At 38.3% G+C, this 23,462-nt stretch overlaps 1 protein-coding gene across 10 annotated transcripts in view; it reads left to right on the top strand.

The window, feature by feature from the left end:
* VPS13B (vacuolar protein sorting 13 homolog B) overlaps nt 1–23,462 on the top strand; it is an 848,142-nt gene that overhangs the window by 770,654 nt on the left and 54,026 nt on the right. For all 10 annotated transcript variants that reach the window (XM_044928327.2, XM_025264770.3, XM_025264772.3 and 7 more), the window contains 7 exons: nt 9,212–9,367; nt 17,586–17,849; nt 18,530–18,613; nt 18,791–18,966; nt 19,379–19,549; nt 20,243–20,444; nt 21,551–21,739. In XM_044928327.2, the coding sequence (XP_044784262.2) occupies nt 9,212–9,367; nt 17,586–17,849; nt 18,530–18,613; nt 18,791–18,966; nt 19,379–19,549; nt 20,243–20,444; nt 21,551–21,739 (1,242 nt within the window). The remainder of the gene's footprint in view (nt 1–9,211; nt 9,368–17,585; nt 17,850–18,529; nt 18,614–18,790; nt 18,967–19,378; nt 19,550–20,242; nt 20,445–21,550; nt 21,740–23,462) is intronic.

The raw sequence follows: 23,462 nt of genomic DNA on the forward strand, positions 1-23,462 counted from the left end.
AAAGTACTGGACTTTCAGCTTTAGCATCAGTCCTTCCAATGAACACCCAGGACTGATCTCCTTTAGGATGGACTGGTTGGATCTCCTTGCAGTCCAAGGGGCTCTCAAGAGTCTTCTCCAACACCATAGTTCAAAAGCATCAATTCTTCGGCACTCAGCTTTCTTCACAGTCCAACTCTCACATCCATACATGACCAATGGAAAAACCATAGCTTTGACTAGACGGACTTTTGTTGGCAAAGTAACGTCTCTGCTTTTAAATATGCTATTTAGGTTGGTCATAAATTTCCTTCCAAGGAGTAAGCGTCTTTTAATTTCATGGCTGCAGTCACCATCTGCAGTGATTTGGGAGCCCGAAAAAATAAAGTCTGACACTCTTTCCACTGTTTCCCCATCTGTTTCCCATGAGGTGATGGGACCAGATGCCATGATCTTCGTTTTTTGAATGTTGAGCTTTAAGCCAACTTTTCACTCTCCTCTTTCACTTTCATCAAGAGGCTTTTGAGTTCCTCTTCACTTTCTGCCATAAAGGTGGTGTCATCTGCATATCCGAGGTGATTGATATTTCTCCCAGCAATCTTGATTCCAGCTTGTGTTTCTTCCAGCCCAGCGTTTCTCATGATGTACTCTGCATAGAAGTTAAATAAGCAGGGTGACAATATACAGCCTTGATGTACTCCTTTTCCTATTTGGAACCAGTCTGTTGTTCCGTGTCCAGTTCTAACTGTTGCTTCCTGACCTGCATACAGATTTCTCAGGAGGCAGGTCAGGTGGTCTGGTATTCCCATCTCTTTCAGAATTTTCCATAGTTTATTGTGATCCACATAGTCAAAGGCTTTGGCATAGTCAATAAAGCAGAAATAGATGTTTTTCTGGAACTCTCTTGCTTTTTCCATGATCCAGCGGATGTTGGCAATTTGATCTCTGGTTCCTCTGCCTTTTCTAAAACCAGCTTGAACATCTGGAAGTTCACAGTTCACGTATTGCTGAAGCCTGGCTTGGAGAATTTTGAGCATTACTTTACTAGCGTGTGAGATGAGTGCAATTGTGCTGTAGTTTGAGCATTCTTTGGCATTGCCTTTCTTTGAGATTGGAATGAAAACTGACCCTTTCCAGTCCTGTGGCCACTGCTGAGTTTTCCAAATTTGCTGGCATATTGAGTGTAGCACTTTCACAGCATCATCTTTCAGGATTTGAAATAGCTTAACTGGAATTCCATCACCTCCACTAGCTTTGTTCGTAGTGATGCTTTCTAAGGCCCACTTGACTTCACATTCCAGGATGTCTGGCTCTAGGTCAGTGATCACACCATCGTGATTATCTGGGTTGTGAAGCTCTTTTTTGTACAGTTCTTCTGTGTTCTTGCCACCTCTTCTTAATATCTACTGCTTCTGTTAGGTCCATATCATTTCTGTCCTTTATTGAGCCCATCTTTGCAAGAAATGATCCCTTGGTATATCTGATTTTCTTTAAGAGCTCTCTAGTCTTTCCCATTCTGTTGTCTTCATCTATTTCTTTGCATTGATCGCTGAGGAAGGCTTTATTATATCTCCGTGCTATTCTTTGGAACTCTGCATTCAGATGCTTATATCTTTCCTTTTCTCCTTTGCTTTTCACTTCTCTTCTTTTCACAGCTATTTGTAAGGCCTCCTCAGACAGGCATTTTGCTTTTTTGCATTTCTCTTTCATTGGGATGGTCTTGATCCTTGGCTCCTGTACAATGACACGAACCTCCGTCCGTAGTTCATCAGGCACTCTATCTATCAGATCCAGTCCCTTAAATCTATTTCTCACTCCCACTGTATAATCATAAGGGATTTGACTTAGGTCATACCTGAATGGTCTAATGGTTTTCCCTACTTAAAGCTATAGTTTGCTACTTTTGTGACTTGTTTGTAATGCAGTCAGTGTGGTTTTTTTAGACATGAATTTTGTACAGGAAAAACCAGTCCAAGTTAAGCTGTCAGCTGCTTTTGTTTATGAGAAATAACAAAAACGTCTTTTATTCTATTCCAGTATTTTTTTCATGTTATTTCCTTGGATAAGTAAAATATAGCAATCTCTGGTCACTCGTTTAACTTCTCCATGCATAATAAGGCTTCCCAGGTGGCGCTAGTAGTAAAGAACCCCCCTGCCAATGCAAGAGACACGAGTCAAGAGTTTGATCCCCGGGTCGGGAAGGTCCCCTGGAGGAAGGTGTGGCAACCCTCTCCTGTATTCTTGCCTGGAGAATCCAATGGACAGAGGAGCCTAATGGGCTACAGTCCATGGGGTCACAAAGAGTCAGATACGACTGAAGCAACTTAGGACACACACAAGCATAATACCTCTGGCTGCTGCTGCTGCTAAGTCGCTTCTAGAGTCCTACAATTTTTTCTTCCTCTCATAAATTTTACACTATACTTTTTCTTGTTAAATCTCTCTCCCACTATACTGTGAGAATTTTAGTGTGCGTCTCATTTGTCTCTCTCTCCACCATGTGGGCTTCCCTGATGGCTCAATGGTAAAGAATCCACCTGCCAATGCAGGAGACATGGGTTCAGTCCCTGGGTCAGGAAGATTCCCTGGAGAAGGAAATGGCAAGTCCCTCCAGTACTCTTACCTGGGAATTCCCATGGCCAGAGGAGCCTAGCGGGCTACAGTCCATGGGGTCGCAAAAGAGGCGGACACGACTTAGCGACTAAACCACCACCACCATGTATAGTACAGTTAGTTGGCTTATGGTGAGCATTTAGTAGATATGAATCCTGAAAATATTTGCTAAATTGGGGGGAAAAACCTTTTGCCTTAGAGGGGAAAAAGCCCTCAAATAATTTCATTAAATTGCCCCAGGAATCATATGAGTGAGTAATACAGCAAGCCAGACCTTGTGTGAAGAGCAGTGACGGAGGCCTCAGAAATGAACTGAGTCTCAGTCACCCTTTCAGCAAAATGCCAACAGAGCAAATGGTAAATCTGTGACGCTGAGGAGGACAGGTGGGGAGACCTCATGCAGGAAGCTGAATTTGAGTTTTTAAAATAGAAATGTCTAATTTCTTTTTACTTGAAGGCTCTGTATGCTTTCTGTTGAACTTTTTTGATTTTAATAACATTAAGTTTTATCTGATTGCAAAGTAATACATATTATAGTGTGAAATTTGGAAATTACATAAAAGCACACAAAACACACACGTAAAAAGTAAAGTTAAAGCTCACATCCCCAAGATAACCACTATTAACATTCTGGTATATTTTCTAGCCATTTTTCTCCCTTTAGGAATAGACATGTATACTTTTTGTTCATTATATAAAAATGAGGTATATATTGCACATATCTTTTTGTAATGCGAATTTTTCTGGTTAATCTTTGGCTGAGTAAAATTGTTCATTTTTTTTCATGCTGCGATTTTTTTTTCAATAGTTTCAGAGGATTCTATAGTATAAGTATGATTAAGAAGAGAGATTCTTAGTAAGCACACTTCAGTTCAAATCTTAAACCTTGCCCTCTTGAGCACTGTGGCCTCTCTGTAGCTCAGCTTGCTTTTTCATTCATAAAATAGAAGTATCTCCCACCTAAGATGATTTTAAGGAATAAATAAGAGCATGTATAAAAAGCACTTAGCCCACTGCTCGACACATGAAAGTGAAAGAAAAAGTGAGTGTTGGTCGCTCAGTCATCACTCTGACTCTTTGCAACCCCATGGATTGTAGCCCGCCAGGCTTCTCTGTCCATGGAATTCTCCAGGCAAGAATACTGGAGTGAGTCGCCATTCCCTTCTCTAGAGGCTCTTCTGACCCAGGGTTCGAACCCAGGTCTCCTGCATTGCAGGCAGATTCTTTACCGTTTGAGCCACCAGGAAAGCCCAAAGTATATGTCTAATAACTGATAGCTATTATTGTTTTTGCTATATTTTATTTGACTAATGACCTAGTAATGCCATATTTTCATTATTAAAACAGTGCTGGAATAAACATACCTCTAGGTAAATCTTTGCACATGTCTATAATTATTATATCAAGATAAATTCCTATTTAGAATTGAGGAGTCCAATGAGTATCTGAAGCTTAGATTTTTGATAGAAAGATTACAGTTTTCATTCTAACCATTTTTTGAGTGTGCCAGGTTTCCCTTCTCCTGTAAGAGGTTGCTTTACGCAATTGCACAGAATTTGTAGCTTTCATGTAATTCAAACAATCTAGAGAGAAAACCTACATGTAAAGCTATCATCTTTTGTGTCATTGATACTTGTGTGATGACAGTGACCATTATATCACTGAACTGAAAGGTTCATTTGGAAATCTTTTTTTTCTCCTCTTTCTTCCAAAATACACTGCATCAAAGAATCCAAGTTGTCCACTAGAAAATAATTCAAATTGATTTATTTCTACTTTATCATTCTTTTAGGTTGTGCTCTATAAATACAAAAAGGAGATATAGAGCCCTAAGAGTTCTAATATTGAATCAGAGTGACACCAAGGATTAGCAATTATCTAGATATTTTCTAGCATTATTTCAGATACTCTGAACATCCTGAAATTCAATGGCCTTAAAAAAGCAATAATGAGCAACATATTTCATTTTGTTTTCATCTTAGTTTATTGATGTGAAATGTACTGTCAGTTCCACTTATGCATTCTAAACAAGCAATCTAGCTTTGATCTATTTAATTTGATCTGTAGCTTTTTAGATGTTATTTTGGATAGACAAGAATTTGTTCCTATTTTAACTTAATTTTCATTTGCATGTTTACCTAGTACATATCATTTAGGGTCTACTTTATGCTCTAGTATCATGTTGCAGTGTCTGAATTATAGATTTTTAGGGATTTCATTGATGTGTAGCTTAATCTAGTATTGTTATCCATGTAAAGCAAATCTATATTGAAAGGTCACTCAAAATAGAAATTGTTTCTGAATATTTTTATTTCATTCTCATTTTATGATATTTTATGCCCAAATATCACCACTAAAATTTTTTGATATCTGCTTTGGGTTATTTTGGTTATTTTTCAAAAATCCTGATTTTTTTATTCAACAGTTATTTCATTCAGTGCCTACTGTGCACTATGCTCTTAGGATATAGATATGAGTTTAGAAGTTTAAAAAACAAATATGATGCTTAAGCTTTTATATATATTAATATATATTATATACTATATATTTACTACAAGCATATATTCAGTAGTTTCTTTCACTTGCATTTCACATAACTTTGAGAACTAAAATTTCTGTCAAGAATAAAATATATTGGAGAAATATGTTTACATTATTTAGATTTTCAGTTTCTTTTTGGAACATTGCATATTACAGTACAATAAATTACTATAAAGTACAAAAAATATGCAAATGACTCTGAAGACAAATTTTCAATTTCTGATTAAGTAGAAAGCATCTTGATAACAATTTTTAAATGAATAGTGAAATAAAGTTCAAAGAAAAGTATCTAGTACTTTCATTTATATTTCAGATATCATTTAAATTTTTTTCTTAACACCCCCCCCTCTTTCTCTTCCTTGGTGTACCCTGTTATCCTAGATTTCATTTTGTTTTTCTTTCCTCTGTAATCTGTCGAGTCAGGAATTCTCCCTTTGGATGTGACTGTGGGTGGTCCTGAGAGCTGATCCCCAAGCCCCTGATCAGTAATTCAGTTTTAAGTTTTATTTTTTATTGAAAAAAATGAGTGGAAAGTTCTGTGCTCCCATTTGAGGTCTTCAGTGGAATTTGATCTTGCTGCCAGTGTGGCCCTGGAATAGGGCAGTCTGCTAGAAAAAAATGTCAGTGTAGCCCCTTGAGGCCTTCCATTGAGTGTGGCTACTGAACAACCTGCCTTATACTTCATTTCATTTCCCACTGAAAAGTTCAAACAAGAGTGGTTCCTATTTGACTGTTTTTCCCCCCAATGGAAAAAATTAGACACTAGCTAAGTAGGCCACAGAGAGTGAAAAAGCTGAATGGGAAAGAAAGATGGTGAAGGAAGTGAATCTGAAAGGGAAACTTACTGGAAACAAGGGGAAAGAAAATTTCCAAATTGTTAAGAGAACGTTAAAGACACCGTGGGCTCTAGGCAGAATGGATAGTGATATTTTGTTAAGGCCAGTCCTTCCTCTCTCCTGTTTCTGGCCCACATTGCTCTCATTCTATTGCAGTTGTCCAGACCCCTCCACACTCTGCTGTCCCCATCCTTTCAACACATCGCTTATCTGTACACAAGGCTAATTCCTGAATAAAGCACAAATTCCTTAGCTCAGCAAATCATCAGGGCTGGCCACCATCTAGATGTGCTTCTCAAACCTTATCCTCACTCTTTTTTTGACGTATTTGTTCTTCTCCAGCCAATTGAGACTATGAACTTTGCCCCAAGCAAACCTGACTTCACCTCTCAGATTGTCCCCCTTGGCCAGTGACTGTCATCTTTACCAGTTGAAGTCCTACCCAAACTCTCAGGCCCAAATGCTTTAGGAAACTCTCGTAATCACAGCAACCTGAACAAGCCCTCCCTCTTCCAGACTCCTGTATCAGTATATACCTCTCTTAATGCCTCTTGTGGGTTAGTTATACAGGCCTTACTTTTCCTGTAAGATCTTAAGATCCTTGTGGAATAAAGACCAAAGCTCTTTTTTATGTCCTCCATAGTCTTTCACGTATTGCCTTCCTTATAGTATCTGACTAATAAAAATGTATTGGATGAATAATAAAAACAAGTCTCATTAGGATTAGGCAATCTAATACAAATTTCACATTTTTATGCCTGATTTTATAGTTTCTTTGGTATAGAAATAAAAATAGACATATGGGTATTTGTTATTAAATGGAGACTTCTCAGTACCTATAACAGTGAAATTTAGTGAGTCAGTCCAACAGGTACAGGATTTTCCAGCCTCATTTGATGTCCAGGGATACCTGAGCGCCCTGCCTAGTGCCCAGGGGAAGTACTGGGCACTGTACTGAAGTACTGCTGAAGTACTGGGGTTCTACAGCTGAAGTTCTGCTAGGCCTCCTGAATTCCTTTTTGTAGATTTTTCTCTCCAAGGAATGTCATTCCTTCCCTATTAACTTATATATACATGTAGTTGCCAGTGATATTTAAATGCTTTTTAACTGCAGGCTAGACATTACAGATATTCTGTTGGTCATACAGGTGGGGAGAAACGTCATGTTTTTCTCCCACCTAACTTTTCTGTGTGCACTAACTCCAAACATATCTGAATTTTCATAATTCAAAGACAATATATGTGATATATGTGCCAACGTTTTGAGAACAAATAGCTGCCGAGCAAAACCTGACAGCATATTCCTTGGTGACATTCGTCATTAAACGCTGTGCACACAGAGTGAACAGCTACCTAAGATTGAGCTCGTATGCAAATGTGAACACTCCTCAATTAAAATTACGCTGTGTACATTAAACCTTTCTTTAGAGGCTATGGAATTTTCAAGAAAAATATAGCTGAGCTTGACCTTAAGTACCTTGCCTCATTATTTTTTGTCATTTCCAGCTACTAGTCTCTCCAAAAAAAACAACTTTCTTTGTTTCTTTTAGTTTTGTGTGTACCCTGCGCTTTATTCCCAGTTGCTGCTACAAAAAACTGAAATGGTTCCAAACACCACTATTGTTTTTCTTTTTTTTTCCCTGTAACTAACATTTAAACATCAAAGATACTCTGGTACTTTTATGTTGAAGACTGTATATAAAACCAAATTTTCCCTAAAGGTATTTTATTTGCCGTCCAGGATTTTTTTTTTTTTTTTTTTTTTTAATTTTTTTTGCTGTTAGACTTCTTTTTTTAGAAATCATCTGACTGGTAGCCTTTTGATTTCACAAGATCACTGGCAGTTGTATGGAGGAAGAACTGAGTAGGGCCATATTAAAAGCAGGGAGATGAGTTACCAGATTTTTTTAAATATTTTAAGATATTTAAAAACAAAACAAAAAATCTCTCTTTGAATTTTCCACCAAATGTTACATTATGATGAACAGCGACCTTGGAAATTTTTCAAGTTTAAGCACTTTATAAGGGTTCCTCTTAATGTTTAAACTAAAAAATAATGTTGCTATCAAAAGACTTTTATTATTATGGCAATTCTCATGAAGTCCTTAATGTATTTAAGAGCCCATTATGATAGCTCTTATATAATGGTTTCAAAGTTTTATTTATTCTGTTAGTTGGAAAATGTTTCATGTGATTAACCTTTGGTTAGCTCTTTTAAAAATTATATATGATATGAAGGGAAATATTGTTTATATATTATCTAAACCTTTTTCCTAAAATGTCAATTTTATTTCTGTATGGCATCATTGACTCAATGGACATAAGTCTGAGCAAACTCTGGGAGAAAGTGAAGGACAGGGAAGCCTGCCATGCTGCAGTCCATGGGGTCGCAAAGCGTTGGACATGACTTAGTGACTGAACAACAAGAACATTATTTATTTTCATTTAAACATGTATCCTAAAGAAACAGTCATTGTTGTTTTGGAATGCTTTTTCAGTTAGTGGACTTAAGTTTGGAATACTTAATTGCAGTTAATAGGTAGCAGTAGAAATAGAAAGTATTTGATGTCCATGAAAGAAACCTAAGTATTACTAAAAGTGGCAATACTATGTGAATAAACGTGAATGTGGATCAGGGACTCAACTGGTAAAAATTACAATAAATACATACTAAGAAAAAGAATAGAACAGACATTCAAAATGTTAAAGGTATTTCTAATATGATATATGTGAGCTCATAAGGAGAATGAATATATTAAATGAATTGCATTCTCAGATTGCTATTTTGTTCTTTATCAAAAGGAAAAATAAAGAATGGCAATTTAGGGTCAAAAATAATGCTACAAAACAAATTTAGCTTTAATTACTGTCTAGCCAGAGGAAGGAATAAGCTATCAGCCAAGACCATGATTCTTTGATCTCACATTTCAGCCTTCTTGTCCTCCAGATGAATGAAACAGTCTTTCCTCAAATGTTCAACAGGCCCTTTTACCATTTGATAGGACAATTATTTTTAAGAAGGTTTAAAATGTGATCTGGAAAACCGCATTGACTCTATGTGGCATATTTGCTATTCTTAGCCTGGTTGAATAAGCTGGAAGTGGATGAATAATGCAGGTTAGAAAGAAAACAGATGCTAAGTATTACAAATAGGAAGGTTTTCCAGCAATGAGACTTTCATTTTAGGACTAGATTTTTGTTGGCACTTTTGGCATTATGACAATTATTGTTTCTCTCTCCAGCTGTTACACATCTGTATTGAAGGTTGGGGCAACTGGCGTTGGTCAGAGCCCTTCAGTGTGGACCATGCGGGGACATTTATTAGAACTATTCAGTACAAGGGTCGAACTGCTTCACTCATCATCAAGGCTCAGCAAGTCAGCGGCGTGCAAAAACAGGTAAGTTCTTGTGTGTCCATGGCCCAGACGACTCTGAATCATTGGATGTTATAATGGAAGGGAAACTTAAAGAGATGAAAATAACAATCGTAAAAAAAAATCGCAGGGCTCTTCCTAGCTGTGCCTACTCCAGCCATGCACGTGCACACTTACTAAGTGTTTGTTGTTGATCCTGATGATGCTGATGGCTTCGTACCCTTGTCCCAGGTCTTTTACAAGAGCTGCTAACGAGCAGTAAAATTTACTGATTTTCATTTCACCTCTTCTCCCTGTCACCACCTACCTTCTGGTGGAGGTGCTAATGAGCTGTGAAATGGCCAAAGGGTCTTTATTGAGAAGAAAAAGAAGCCAAGGATGGTGGGGACTCTGGATAATCCAGCAGTGGATAACCAGGAGTTGATTCTCAGGCATGCAAGAGTAACCTGCAAGAAAGTGTCAAGGTTCTCTCCCATGGCAGAGTGGGCCTGGGTCTCCAGCAAGCATTCTTTTCCTAGGAGTTAATATTAACTACAGTAAAAATTCACTGCAGTCTAACTCTTGGCTTATAAAACCTCAGCTCTCAGCACATATTTTTACGTATTTTATAAAACTTCCTTTTGGCTGTTTTTGAAGTTCTAAGACTGCAAAGGGGGGAAAAAAGTATCTGACACTTTTTTGTGTTCTTAAGATTGTGAAAATGTGGTTTTTAAAAGATGTTTTTCAAGCATGGAGCACATGACAAGAGTAGAAAGAAAAAAAAGGAAGTATTAAAATTTGAAAACTGGCTTCACTGCACACATAATAACTGGATTTGTCATAAGAGTTTTAACATATACATCTGCATCTGGATTGTAACAATCTATCCAAAGGTTATGTGAACTGAAGACGTGATAGACACAGCACCAGTCCCTGGAAAAGGAAAAAGGGAGCTTTCTGTATTGAGCACCTGGAGCCCCTTCACTGCTGTGTGCCAGGGGGCGAGCAGGAGGCAACCAGTAAAGTGAACAGTAGGACCCCTCCCGTGTGCGTTCTTGGTCTGCACCTAATCAGGGAGCTGGACTTTGTGCTCTCATTATTGAGAGCAACAAGTGAGAAGAGTACAGTAGCAGCAGAGTCTCAGAAGCATGGAAGAGTGTTCCCCATCAGCTGACCATTTCCCCAAGTATTTGTTGATTGCCTCCTGTAGAACAGGGTAAAACAGAAGACCCTAAGTATGTGACACAACCTTTGCTCTCAAAGTGTAAATTTACATAAATTTATGTAAACCCAACAATGTGTACGGCTGACAGCAAGTGTGAAGGGAATTTAGAGGTTTCACTAAGAAGATTTGACCTGAACTGGGCTTTACAAAGCATGTTGAATTGAGATTAAGAGAGGTCATTCCCACTCAGCAGTATGGGATAAACAAAGATACAAATATTGGACAAATGGATCTTACCCAAGGACTCAGGAGGAGACCAGCATGGCTAGTGTGGGCTTTGAACTGGAAAGTCTTAAAAACAAGAATCGTTTCTCCCGTCTGCCCTCAGAGCTTGCTTACATGGACGTGCTCTCAACAAACATCTGCCCAGCACCCACTGGTTTTCTGATGCCGTCACTCACGATCTCTCAAGAATGCCTTGTTTACCTCCCCATTCATTGGCGTGCCTGAGAAATGGTCATAGAGCATTTGTTTGGATACTCTGAACGACAGTCTCATTCTCTCACATGGCAGCTCTTTCCGTTGTCGGTTACTTCCAGATATTAATGAAATAAGAAATTCTTTCCTAATTTTGAGCCAAGATCTGTTACCATTTAGCCAGTTTTTACCATTCCTCAGAACTTGAGAGGCATACACAGAAAGCACGCAACTTGTTGCCTCTCCTCTGTATTAAGCCTTCCAAAAACATGAGGAATTAGCATATTTCCCCTTAGTTTCTCTCCCTCTAGGCTTCAACTTGAGAATGTGTCTGAATGAATCCCTTGGAGGGTTTGTTGAATGAAGCACAGGTTGCTGGATTCCCACCCCTAGAGTTCCAGGTTCAGTAGTTCTTGGGTATAGCATGAGAATTTGTATTTCTAACAAGTTCTCAGATGCTTTGACTACCATAGCTCTGGTCTGAAGTTTCCAGTTCGTTCAGCTCTGTGTTCAGAGTTCAGAGGACATTTACCAATCAGTGGAGTGGCAGGGTCCTTCTGTGGAGAAATGTTTTAAAGATATGTCCTGGTGGTTAAAATCACAGGCACCCTTGCTAGCTACTACTTACCGTTGTGATCACTTTTCTCGTCTGTAAAATGGGAATAATAATAGTGCCTTCCTCGTGAAACAGGTGTGAGAATTAAATAAGTTTGTATATGTATAGTGCTTACACTAGTGCCTGGCCCACTGTCATAACCCAGTGAACTTCAGTTATTATTGCAATAATGAAATATTTCCAGGCATGAGCAACACTCATGTGTTTTTGTGTTGCTACATATAGACACCTCATTCTTGCCATAGATATTATTACTTTCAAGAACTGATATTAGATTTCAGGATAAATTAGTATATACACTGTACCTGAGCAGATACTATTGCAACAGTATATACCATAAGTCAAAAAAATTTGTCATGAAAAATACATTTTTTTAATTCTTACAAAATTTTACCTACCTTTTTTCTGGTTGTAAAAGATCTCTCAGCCCTTGTACTTATTACCTATATGACCTCAAGCAAATTTCTTAACTGTTTTATGCTTCATATTCCTTTTATAATAGAAAACACCCAATAAATACTAGTTCACACTGTTATTTTTATGTTAACTATTATAAAATATATCTGGAAACACAAAAAAGCCTCATGAAGAAAATGAAACTTACTCATAAATCTACCAACCAAAAAATATATTCTGTTATTACTTTGGTACCTTTTTTTCTTTGAAACAACTCGAAATCTGACTGTGTGTTCTTAGTCGCTCAGTTGTGTCTGACTCTTTGCAACCCTGTAGACTGTAGCCCACCAGGCTCCTCTGTCCATGGGATTCTCCAGGCAAGAATACTGGAGTGGGTTGCCATGTCCTCCTTCAGAGGATCTTCAGAACCCAGGGATCAAACCCAGGTCATCCCGCATTGCAGGCAGATTCCTTACCATCTGAGTGAAATTGAACTGTAATCATAATTTTTCAACTTGTTTCTTCTTTTAACTTTATGTAATGTTTATTTCCTCCTGTTATTTAAAATTCATGAAGTTATCCCTTTAATGCTTGCCTAGGATGGGGGAGCCTGGTGGGCTGCCATCTATGGGGTCACACAGAGTTGGACACGACTGAAGTGACTTAACAGCAGCAGCAGTGATTTGCCATATGGTATATCAAAATACACCTAGACATTTCCTTGTTGTTGAACATTCAGTTAATGTCCAGTTGGTCACTGTAATAGATCCTGCAATAAATATCTTTTTTATAAATATATGTCCACATTTCTGTATCTGTCCTTAAAATAATTGCTATAAAATTTAAATTACCTGCCCAAAGGATATGAATATTTTTATAATGCTTGATGCTTATTTCCAAATCAAAAAGATATACTTTATTTCTTAGACAAAATTCACTGTTTTGACTTACCAGAGTCTTATTGCTACTACGCTAATCTTTTAAATAACTAAATATATATTTCTCCTGAAATATCTGCCGACTTCATGAGTTTTTCAAACTATTAGCATTTTTTAAACCTTAAATATTTATGAAGGGTTCAAATCAGAACTAAAAAAATTTTCCATGCATTGAGAGTTTAAGAAATTCTTTTAATCACTCTCTCTGTCAATGCCAAATATAGATTTTAAGGCATCTGGTGCCAAATCACATTTCAAGACTTTTCCAAATGTTATTTGTACTGTTAAATGTTAATAATCCTTTTCTGGGTGTGGGGGAGAATGCCTTTCACGCTTTTCTCTGCTTCTTACCCATTTATAATAAATACTCTTAAAAAAAAAAAAAAGGGTCAAGTCTAGCCAAACAGGAAAGGGATATGTGGAAAGAAATAATGGAAGCATAAGCAGCCCTCACATGGCGTTTACCTTTTGGAGAAGAGGTGTCTTCTTCTCCCACAGGAACTGGGAAAATCCATTTTACATTCCCGCTATCATGGGAGGCCTTACACACACAACTTATTTTGAGTTTTAACATTTCTTATCATCATCATCTGAGACTGTGCTCTATATTAGAGCCATTTTTAAAAACTCAGCAGAGCAGGGAAAAGTGAAACACAAAAACAACAATTCGTTAACCTAAAATTCAAGCAAATGGAAAGTGGTTTATATTGAACCTGGGTAATACGAGGTTCAGCAGACCAGCATGGCAACCTCAGACCTACCACTGCATGTATCAAAGTTGTAAAAAACCTTCCCAGTCAGTGTTTTTCAGCCTTTCTTCTCTTTCTCTCTCTCTCTCTACCCCCACTTCTCTGTCTGTCTTTCTCTGTCTCTCTGTCTGTTCCTGTCTGTCTGTCTGTCTCTCTCTCTCTCTCTCTCTCTCTCCCCCTACTCCCCTCCACACCCTTCCCTCCCACACACAAAGTATTATTTCCTTTAAACTGGATTTTTTTTTTTCCTATGGTCAGGGTAGATTAACTAACATTCAGATTAGCTCTAGTTAAAGTACACCAGAGACACAGGATTCCTCAGGTGGCCAGGTTAGGAAGGAAGATAGGAACCAAGCTTCCAGAAGAGTGTGGTGGACTCCTGCCTCCCTCACATCTTGGCTTCTTTCCTTCTATCCCACCTGGGCCTGGAAAGTTACAAGAAACCGCAGCTGCCTAATTACCACACCCCATTTGGGGAGGTGAGTGTGTGCAGCTCCCTGATGTACCTTAACCGTGTACTGTGCCTCTGGACAGTGGAGAATTGGCTAAAGCTTGTTGGAACAATGACGTTTAGTTGCCTGTACCCTTCCTTTCCTGGACCCTTCTCATTTCTCCAATTCAATAAAAATTGACCACACATAAAATTTCCCAGAAACTTTGTACATTATACAACTACTCATGTACACATATTTGCTTCTATGTTTTCCATCTCTTCATTGAGGAAAGCTTTACCGTTCTAAAAATTTTAATGTACATATATGAATGTATGTATATATATTTGTATCTTTATACATACACTTTTAATCATGGTTAAGATATCATTTTCCAGTGCATCTGGAGCTCTGGAATTATTCTTTTAATATTGCTATTCTTCTTGGCACTGATCTAATAAGAGTTCAGAAACCTGCTAAGTAAAATCATATGTAGAAATCTTCAATACACATCTTTGTGGCTTTGGAGAAAAAGGGGAAGTGGTGTGAAACCTGGAAATGTGTACTAAAGAGAAACCCTACATTAAAAAAATTAAGTAGCTGTCTTCAACTGATAAATTAATCTTGAAATTCTAACCATAATTTTCAAAACATCAGCACTGTAAGTGTTGCCACTTTGAAGGAACGCAGGCATGGCTGCCACTGAACCCTGCAAGGGAGCAGCCCTGTAGAGCACAGTTCCAAGGCGCAGCCATTTTGGATTTCCTTTCATCTTAGTAGCTTTTCCTCCCTGGCCACTTTTAAGGATTTTCTTTTTATCAAATTTGAAGCCTATTTAACAACAGGCTTTTTGGTTGAAAATGAAACTATAAAAACCTACCAAGAGGATCTTTGTCTTAAAACAAAGTGAGTCCCAGATGGTTGCAGAGATTCTGTGGTTTCTGTGAGAGACAGCCAAATTCTCTCCTAAATCTCATGGGGCCCAAAGGTTCTGAAGCAAGAGCACTGAACACACATTGCCAGGCCTGGACACATCCAGAAGAGGAACAGAGTTAAATACTGCCTCAGCGCTTCCAAATGTTTATTCAAAATTAGGCAATACTGTGGCATCATAAGGCTTATCATAAGTGTCTCGTAACCCCTATATGTGCTAAAGAAAATCTTGTGTGCTAATTTAGGACTCATAGTTTAGTTGACTTGTATGTGTTTTGTTATTTTGAAAATACTGTTTTAAAAGATTATAATGGCCAGAGTATCTAGGGGGAATATAACAGTTGAGCATAGCCTGGTTTTTGCAGACGTGTTCCTTCTAAAGAAGATTCTGAAGAATAGACTGTTGGAAAATAAATGTTCAAGAAATTGCTAAACCTCACTACTCAAGTAATGCAAGTTGAAGCAACAATGACTTTAATTTTTGGTCTATCAATCTAGCAGATTTGTCTGGGATAAATAATAGTTCATAAATAATTGTTAATATATTAATTTGTATAAGTAATAGTTTTTTTTTTTTAATGGTGGTTACAAAGTGCTCCTAATGACATAGGAAAATGTATCAGTTAGGATGCTTTCACCATGATGTTACAAAAATAGGCTTTTTAATCTTGATAGCAAGTTAATGAAGCAGATACTATTGCTCCTATCTTAAGGCAGGTTCAGTGTTGGGTAGTTAATTAGGCGCTCAGTACTGTATCTGCTTCTCTGCTGTCCTCTTGAGTTTGCCTTCCTGGCCTCAAGATAGCTGCAAAATCTGTATCCTCTCCTGATATCTTCCATGGCAGAGAAAAAGGAGGGTTTTCTCTTCTCAAATTGTCTTCCTTATTATCAAAGAGTAAAATCTTTCCCAGAGACTTTTAGCAGCCTTCCTTTTTGTATTATTTGCCAAAACAGAGCTCCATGTTCACCACTAATCATTGGCAATGGGGGAATGGAGTTACCAGGATTAGCATGTACCGACCGTGATACAGCCTTTAGGGGTCTTGCGAGGTGTCCACCTTCCCTGAGGACTGGGCTGCTTGAGGCCTAAACCAAATCGGTGATTTTAACAGCAAAGGAAAAGGAAAGACTAACAAAGAAAAAGAAGTTATTTGGAATGGAACCACTGGTTTCTGCTATAATACATTACCTTATGATGAGCAACCTTTATTCTCTTTTTATTGTTTCTGTTTTCTTAATAGGTAGGCATTGATTTTATGAGATACAGACCATCAGGGTAGTGATCAACACAGACTCTGGACCAGACAGTCGGGGTGACATCAGGCCAATTATTCAACATCTCTCTGCCTCTGTTTTTTTTCCTTATTAATATGAGGACTCATTATAGCACCTGTTTTATGTGGTTGTTTTGAAAATAAGAGATAATTTGTGAAAATACTTATTAGGTTCTCCAAAAAGGAAAAAAAACAGAACAAAAAGGGTGTGTCTTTGTGTTTGTGTGTGTACACACACATATACTTGTATGTATGTATATACATACACACATAGAGAAGGGGAAAGAGAGATTTACTATAAATTGGCTCACATGATTATGGAGGCTGAGAAGTCCTAAGATTCGCAGTCTGCAGGTTGGAAGACCAGAAGAGCTGATATGAAGTTCCAGTCCAAAAGCCAGCAGGCTAGCATACCAAGAAGAGCTGATGTTTCTATTGTTTCCATAGGCTGGAACAGACGAGTATCCAGCTCAAGCATGAGGCAGAAGGAGTTGCCTCCTGACCCAGGCTCTCCTTTCTTTCAGGTCTTCAGCTGCTAGGATGAGGTCCACCAGTTAGGGAGAGCAATCTGCTTTAGTCTGTCTACCAATTCAAATATTAATCTCATCTAGAAACACCTTCACACACACACACCCAGTGTAATGTGTGACCAAAATATCTTGAATGGCCCATTCAAGTTGACACATAAAATTAGACCTTAGAGCTAGATCATATCCTTAGACCTTTAACTATGGCATATATGTATTACTTATTATATATTTTATAACCTGGAAAAATATTACAAATAAGGAAAACTGTATCTGAAAGTCCTGTCTTCCTCAACCATGGTGAAAACTCATATTACACAGGGATTTGCTTTCTAAAAGTATTTACTGCATCAGTTTCCACCAAAAGAGATATTAATATTTCTTAATGCCTGCCCTGAATTATATGCTTAACTGGATGAAAAGTTAAATAATTCTTGGGATTAATGGATAATTCTGTGTGTTTTATAAACATAAATGCTTCTACACTATAGGAAAAATGTGAATAAGATAAAATATAATTCAGCATATGAGTTAAAAGTTGTTTGTATTATCAGTTTATACAGAGATCTTGTATTGCATAAGAGTGCAACTTATTGCACTTTTTATTAAGATGTTTGCTTTATTGTGGGTGGTCTGAAACCAAACCTGTGATATCTCCCAAGTTTGCTCTGTTTTCAGTTCATGGAGTCTAAATTGATGGAAGTCTTATTGATTGAGGGGTTGATTGATTGTTTTTTGTTTGTTTGTTTGTTTTTAGATTATCATCTGTGGAAGACAGATCATCTGTAGTTACTTGTCTCAAAGCATAGAATTAAAAGTGGTTCAGCATTACATTGGTCAAGATGGACAAGCTGTGGTTCGAGAACACTTTGACTGCCTCACAGCCAAACAGAAATTGCCTTCGTACATACTAGAGAACAGCGAACTGACTGAGTTGTGTGTGAGGGCCAAAGGAGATGAAGACTGGTCGAGAGACGTGTGCCTGGAATCCAAGGCTCCTGAGTATAGTGTCGTCATTCAGGTGTGACAAGTAGCACAGTCCAGAACAGAGCAACTTTAAAATTGTAAAGTTCTCATTATGTTCTTTATTCAGTGTAGCACTTAATTTATTAATAAATGATAGGTACAAAAGAGGGGAGGCCTGAAATAATATGCAAAGACTTTAAATATTACTTCTCAAACTTTTTCCTCCCCATCCCGCAACAACACATTTGTATCAGTTCCAGTAGTTCCTGTAGCCAAGACTCTACCCTTCCAGATGGAGATGAGTTATATCTTGAAAAAGATTCTGTTGCTCTAGGGCTTTGAAGGGATGGGAAGGGAAAAAGCATGTCCTCCCCGCTTGAGAAGCTTTGTGATGACCTGCTACTTTTTTTATCTCTTTCTCAATCTCCACCATCATCACTTTCATTCCCACGAAGCACAAATCTCTCTTTCGTTCTCCCACTCACTCTTATATCAGACACTCCACGTACAAATCCCTTCATCTTTATGGAATAATTGGCCCCATTGACTCACTACACATTCACTTATTGCCATAGTGAAGTCTGTTTTTGCTTAGGTATTCTTTTTTTTTAATGGCTTTTTTCAGTAACTTTACATTTTTTTTATCATTCAAACTGATATTATATCTCTGCCTTATTTTGATTAATTAGTAAACTGTTCAGTGTTTAATAGAACTCTTTTCTCTCTCATGTGCAGGTGCCATCTTCAAACAGTTCCATTATTTATGTCTGGTGCACAGTTTTGACTTTAGAACCCAGCTCTCAAGTGCAGCAGCGAATGGTGAGTGCTTTCAGATCCTAAAATATGGCATACGACTTTGACCTTTCCTGTTCTGAAATAAATTAAGGTCAGAGTGACCCAGGGAAGAGATTTATTACAAGTTTGTCTCAGCATCAAACAGCTGGAATACTGCAACAAAGCAGATATGAAAGTTGTTCTGTCCTTTTATTTTTACAGATTGTGTTCAGCCCTCTTTTTATCATGAGGAGTCATCTTCCAGACCCCATTATCATACATTTGGAGAAAAGGAGTCTGGGATTGAGTGAAACACAAATTATTCCAGGAAAAGGACAGGAAAAACCACTGCAAAACATAGAACCTGACCTTGTACATCACCTAACATTTCAAGCAAGGTACTGGGAAAATCCTTAACTTTTTCCTCAGATTCAGAAGAAAAAGTACCTTGTCCTGTCAAGGGGGGCAAGAAAGGATAGAGTTTTTTGTGTGATTTCTTATGAGAATGTTATTTTTAAATTGCCTTGCCTAGTGTTCTCCTGTTCTCTTCTGTAGTTGAAGATAAAATTCAGCCACATTACAAATGAAAAAGAGGGATGATCAGAAAATCTAATTGACAACATAATTTCTGTAGAGGAATGAGAGAGCTCCACCCATGCATTGGGGAGGAAAGTCCCAGATCATTCCCTAAACTGTTTCATCCCTAAAGCACCAGAAATTGACTCGCTCTCACAAAAAAAAAAAAAAAAAACACACATTGGTTTGTAATACATCTGATAATCATTCTTGTTTTTCCTTTCCATTTCCTAGAGAAGAGGATGACCCTTCACACTGTGCCGTTCCCATCTCAACATCCCTCATTAAGCAGATAGCCACTAAGATACACCCCGGAGGCACAGTTACTCAGATCCTTGATGAGTTCTACGGGCCAGAGAAGTTCCTTCAACCCACATGGCCCTATAATAAAAAGGACTCTGACAGGTAAGAGGCTTCCCTGATAGCCTCTCAGTTGATAAAGAATCTGCCTGCAATGCAGGAGACCCTGGTTTGATTCCTGGGTCAGGAAGATCCCCTGGAGAAGGGTTAGGCTACCCACTCCAGTATCCTTGGGCTTCTCTTGTGGTTCAGCTGGTAAAGAATCTGCCTGCAATGTGGGAGACCTGGGTTCAATCCCTGGGTTGGGAAGATCCCTTGGAGAAGGGAAATGCAACCCACTTCAGTATTCTGGCCTGGAGAATGCCATGAACTGTATAGTCCATGGGGTCACAAAGAGTCGGACACAATTGAACAACTTTCATTTAAACTTTTCACTTTCTGACGGGTAATGTTCTCCAGCCCCGGTTTTCTATGAACAGTTCTCAATATTAAATTAATGAATGTTCACAAATATGTTAGATACCCTAAAAAACATTTAAAAAAAGATGTTTGCATGTATCTGTCACATTCTGACCTTTTATCTCCTAGTAGATGTATTCTGTAAATTGCTTCGTTCTTAATCTAGAACATAATTGCATGAAAAGTTTATTCCTCCTGGATGCAAATTTGGCATTGCATGACTCTGATGTGAAGAGGTGCCATACAGGAGCATTGTGTGTCTGGAATTCTTAAACACATTTCATGAGTCCTGAAGTCCTCATGTTTCATTGAGTCTGTTGGATGTGGTATTTGGCACAGGAATGAGCAACTGAGCCAGTGGGACAGCCCAATGCGAGTGAAGCTGTCAGCCTGGAAGCCATATGTGAGGACCTTATTGATAGAATTGCTACCCTGGGCCCTGCTTATCAATCAGTCCAAGTGGGACCTCTGGCTGTTTGAGGGAGAGAAGATTGTTCTACAGGTTCCTGCTGGCAAAATTATTATCCCTCCTAATTTTCAGGTAATATAACTCTTCTTTTAAACTAATAGGAATTATTTTCTTTCAACAACCATCTTTTATTCTAAGGTTTCATTTATGTTCTTAACAGACTCAATCAGTTGTGGAAAACTGTCCTCCTAGATGCATATGTAAGGGGTTTGGAATGTTCTTTGATATTCAAAGACATCTCAGATGTCTCTTTTTTTCCCACCCGTCAGCAGTATTCACGCTTGAGTTATCATTAAATTCAATAACTTGTACTAGTTGCGTTCTCATTTCCATTCCTCAACAGGATGTTTGACAAGTATTAGGACTGGTCTACTCAGGATATGTTAAGAATATAGAGCTGTATGCTGTGCTCACCTACCCTCTAGATGTTTTTGTAGTTTTTATAGAAACTCGCATAGATTTGCAAGATGAATAAGAAGATTTCTGAACAGCTATTTTTGTCGGGCCGCTTTTCCTTTATAAGTGGACTTGCCTGTCCATAATCATGGATGCCCACCTGTTATTGATAACAACATAGAATCATTACTAACAAGGGGGGAAAAATCTGGTTGTAAAATAGAACTTCATAGGAAGATTTTATATTTCATCACAAGAGAACTTTCTTGATAAGACTAGCCCAGTTCCAAGGAAGCATATAAGTAAGAGAATAGGGTACATGGAATTCCTAAATAAAATGTTTTTCTGATATGGAACAATTTGAGAGTCCTTTTCTTTTAGCTCCAGTTTATAAACATCTTTATTCAATTGCATTTTTTCTTTTTTTTTAAAAAAATAATCATATGATGTTACCTTATGGAATTGGAATGTTGACCTGCATGTACCTAATATTGCATATCATTCTTTTTTCAAATGAAACCTTCAGTTTCTAAGCCTTTGGTATTTATAGGGTAGTCCCAGTTTGGGTTGATGTTTTTTCCCCTCCTTCCATAAATACAAATTCCACTGTGATTCAAAGAAGGCATTGGGAAGTGAAATAAAATGTATGTTGCCATTACCAAAAAAAAGTAAAAAGGACGTCGTTGCCTAGGTAGACCTATAATAGAAAAAATTCCTATGAATTGAGGTAAAAATATCAAAGTTAAGAAAACTGTTTTATAATTGAGGCATTGTTTTTCCAGGAAGCTTTTCAAATTGGAATATACTGGGCAAGTACAAACACCGTGCACAAGTCAGTAGCTGTTAAGCTGGTCCATAACCTGACATCTCCAAAGTGGAAAGACGGAGGTAACGGCGAAGTTGTATCTTTGGACGAGGAAGGGTTTGTTCATGCTGAAATAAGACTCGGTGCTTTCCCAGGACACCAGAAGGTAGGGTCAAAGTCTCTCAAAGTCTGCTTGGCTCTTGGCTGGGACGGGAAGTAGTGGGGGGTCGGGGTGGAGCTGGGGATAGCATGCCACCCCCTCAACTTGTTTAAAATGAGCCTTCCCTTTTCTTTTCTAATCCCTTTTTAGTATTATATGTTCCAAACAGTTAATAGTGCAACACATGATTTCTTAGACCTTTCTGTTTTACAGGGTTTTTTTTTCCTTTCCTTTACCAGTGATAAAAGCTGTGTCACATAATTTATCCAATAACCACTCTATTTCAGAACACTCAGCAGTCGCTTGATTTATTGTATGTGGAGGGAAAAAAGAACTTATTCCAAAATATCCACAAATTGTACTTGGCCTCCTCATTTTAGAGTAGGAAGTAGAGTTGCTAACATTCTGGGTTTTGAGTGAAAGGACAGAGGCTCCTGCAAGAAAGGTTATATTCCTGGAAAGGGTATCCTGAGTGAAAGGATGTAGGTTGATCTGATTCTCCCATAGAACCAATGTTTTAAGAGGGAGTGTGTATGTGTGTGTGTGTGTGTGTGTGTGTGTGTGTGTGTGTGTATAAAGATGCTAATGCTGGAAAAGACGGAAGGCAAAAGGCGAAGGGGGCGGTAGAGGATGAGATGGTTAGATAGCATCACTGACTCAATGGACCTGAACTTAAGCAAACTCCGGGAGATAACAGAAAACAGAGGAGCCTAATGTGCTGCAGTCCATGGAGTCACAAAGAGTCAAAAATGATTTAGTGACTGTACAACAATTTATTTATTTTTGGATGTCCTAGGTGTTGGTTGTGAGCAAGCTTTTCTCTAGTTGCAGCAAGCCAGGGCTGCTCTCTGGTTGTGGTGCAGGGGCTTCTCATTGTGGTGGCTTCTCTTGATGAGGAGCACGGGTTCTAGGGTGCTCAGGCTTCAGTAGTTGCAGCACATGGGCTCAGTAGTTGTGACTCTCCCGCTCTGGAGCACAGGCTCAACAGTTGTTAGGCATAAGCCTAGTTGCTCCGAGGCATGTGGGATCTTCCCAGACCAAGAATCAAACCAGTGTGTCTTGCATTGGCAGACAGATTCTTTACCACTGAGACACCAGAAAAGCCCTGGGAGTAGTGTTCTTGAACAGGAGCCTGGTACCCATGTTTATGAAGATAAATGCAAAAAAAAAGATATATAAATCAGTTATTTAAATATAAGTGGTATGTGCTTTCAACATGAATCTTTTCTAAGTAGTATATGAAGGCCAGTTAAGCTGAATAATAGACTAACGAATCACATTAAACTATGTACAAAGTGCAGCACCAAAGTGTACCATCTAGAAATCTCGTGCTGTACTTAATGGTATCTTCGTCATTGTGGCTGTCCCAAGTCAGAAAAATAAAGGGCACTTCATCAGAGTTGTGTAATTCAGAGTGCTCTTTCTCTGAGGAGAAGTCAGATTTTGACAGGCATCTTTGAAGAGCCTCTTAAAAAAAGTTAGGGTCATTTGATGACTTCTTAAAAATAAATTTCTCTGATACAAAGAAGTTGATCTTCAGTATTCAAGGCCGGTATCCATTTCCTCAAAGTTGTCTGGGCAACACATGTTTATCCTCTGCCGGCCAAAATACTGTAACATGGGTGTGAATGGCAAAGGGCTGTGAGCGTGAATCACCCAAAGTTGAATAGCTGTAAGTTGAGAACTACCATCAAAACCTGGAAAGTTATGATTCACAGTCAAACACCCA

This window comes from Bubalus bubalis, chromosome 15, assembly GCF_019923935.1.
Source record: "Bubalus bubalis isolate 160015118507 breed Murrah chromosome 15, NDDB_SH_1, whole genome shotgun sequence".
In the NCBI taxonomy this organism is placed as follows: Eukaryota; Metazoa; Chordata; class Mammalia; order Artiodactyla; family Bovidae; genus Bubalus; species Bubalus bubalis.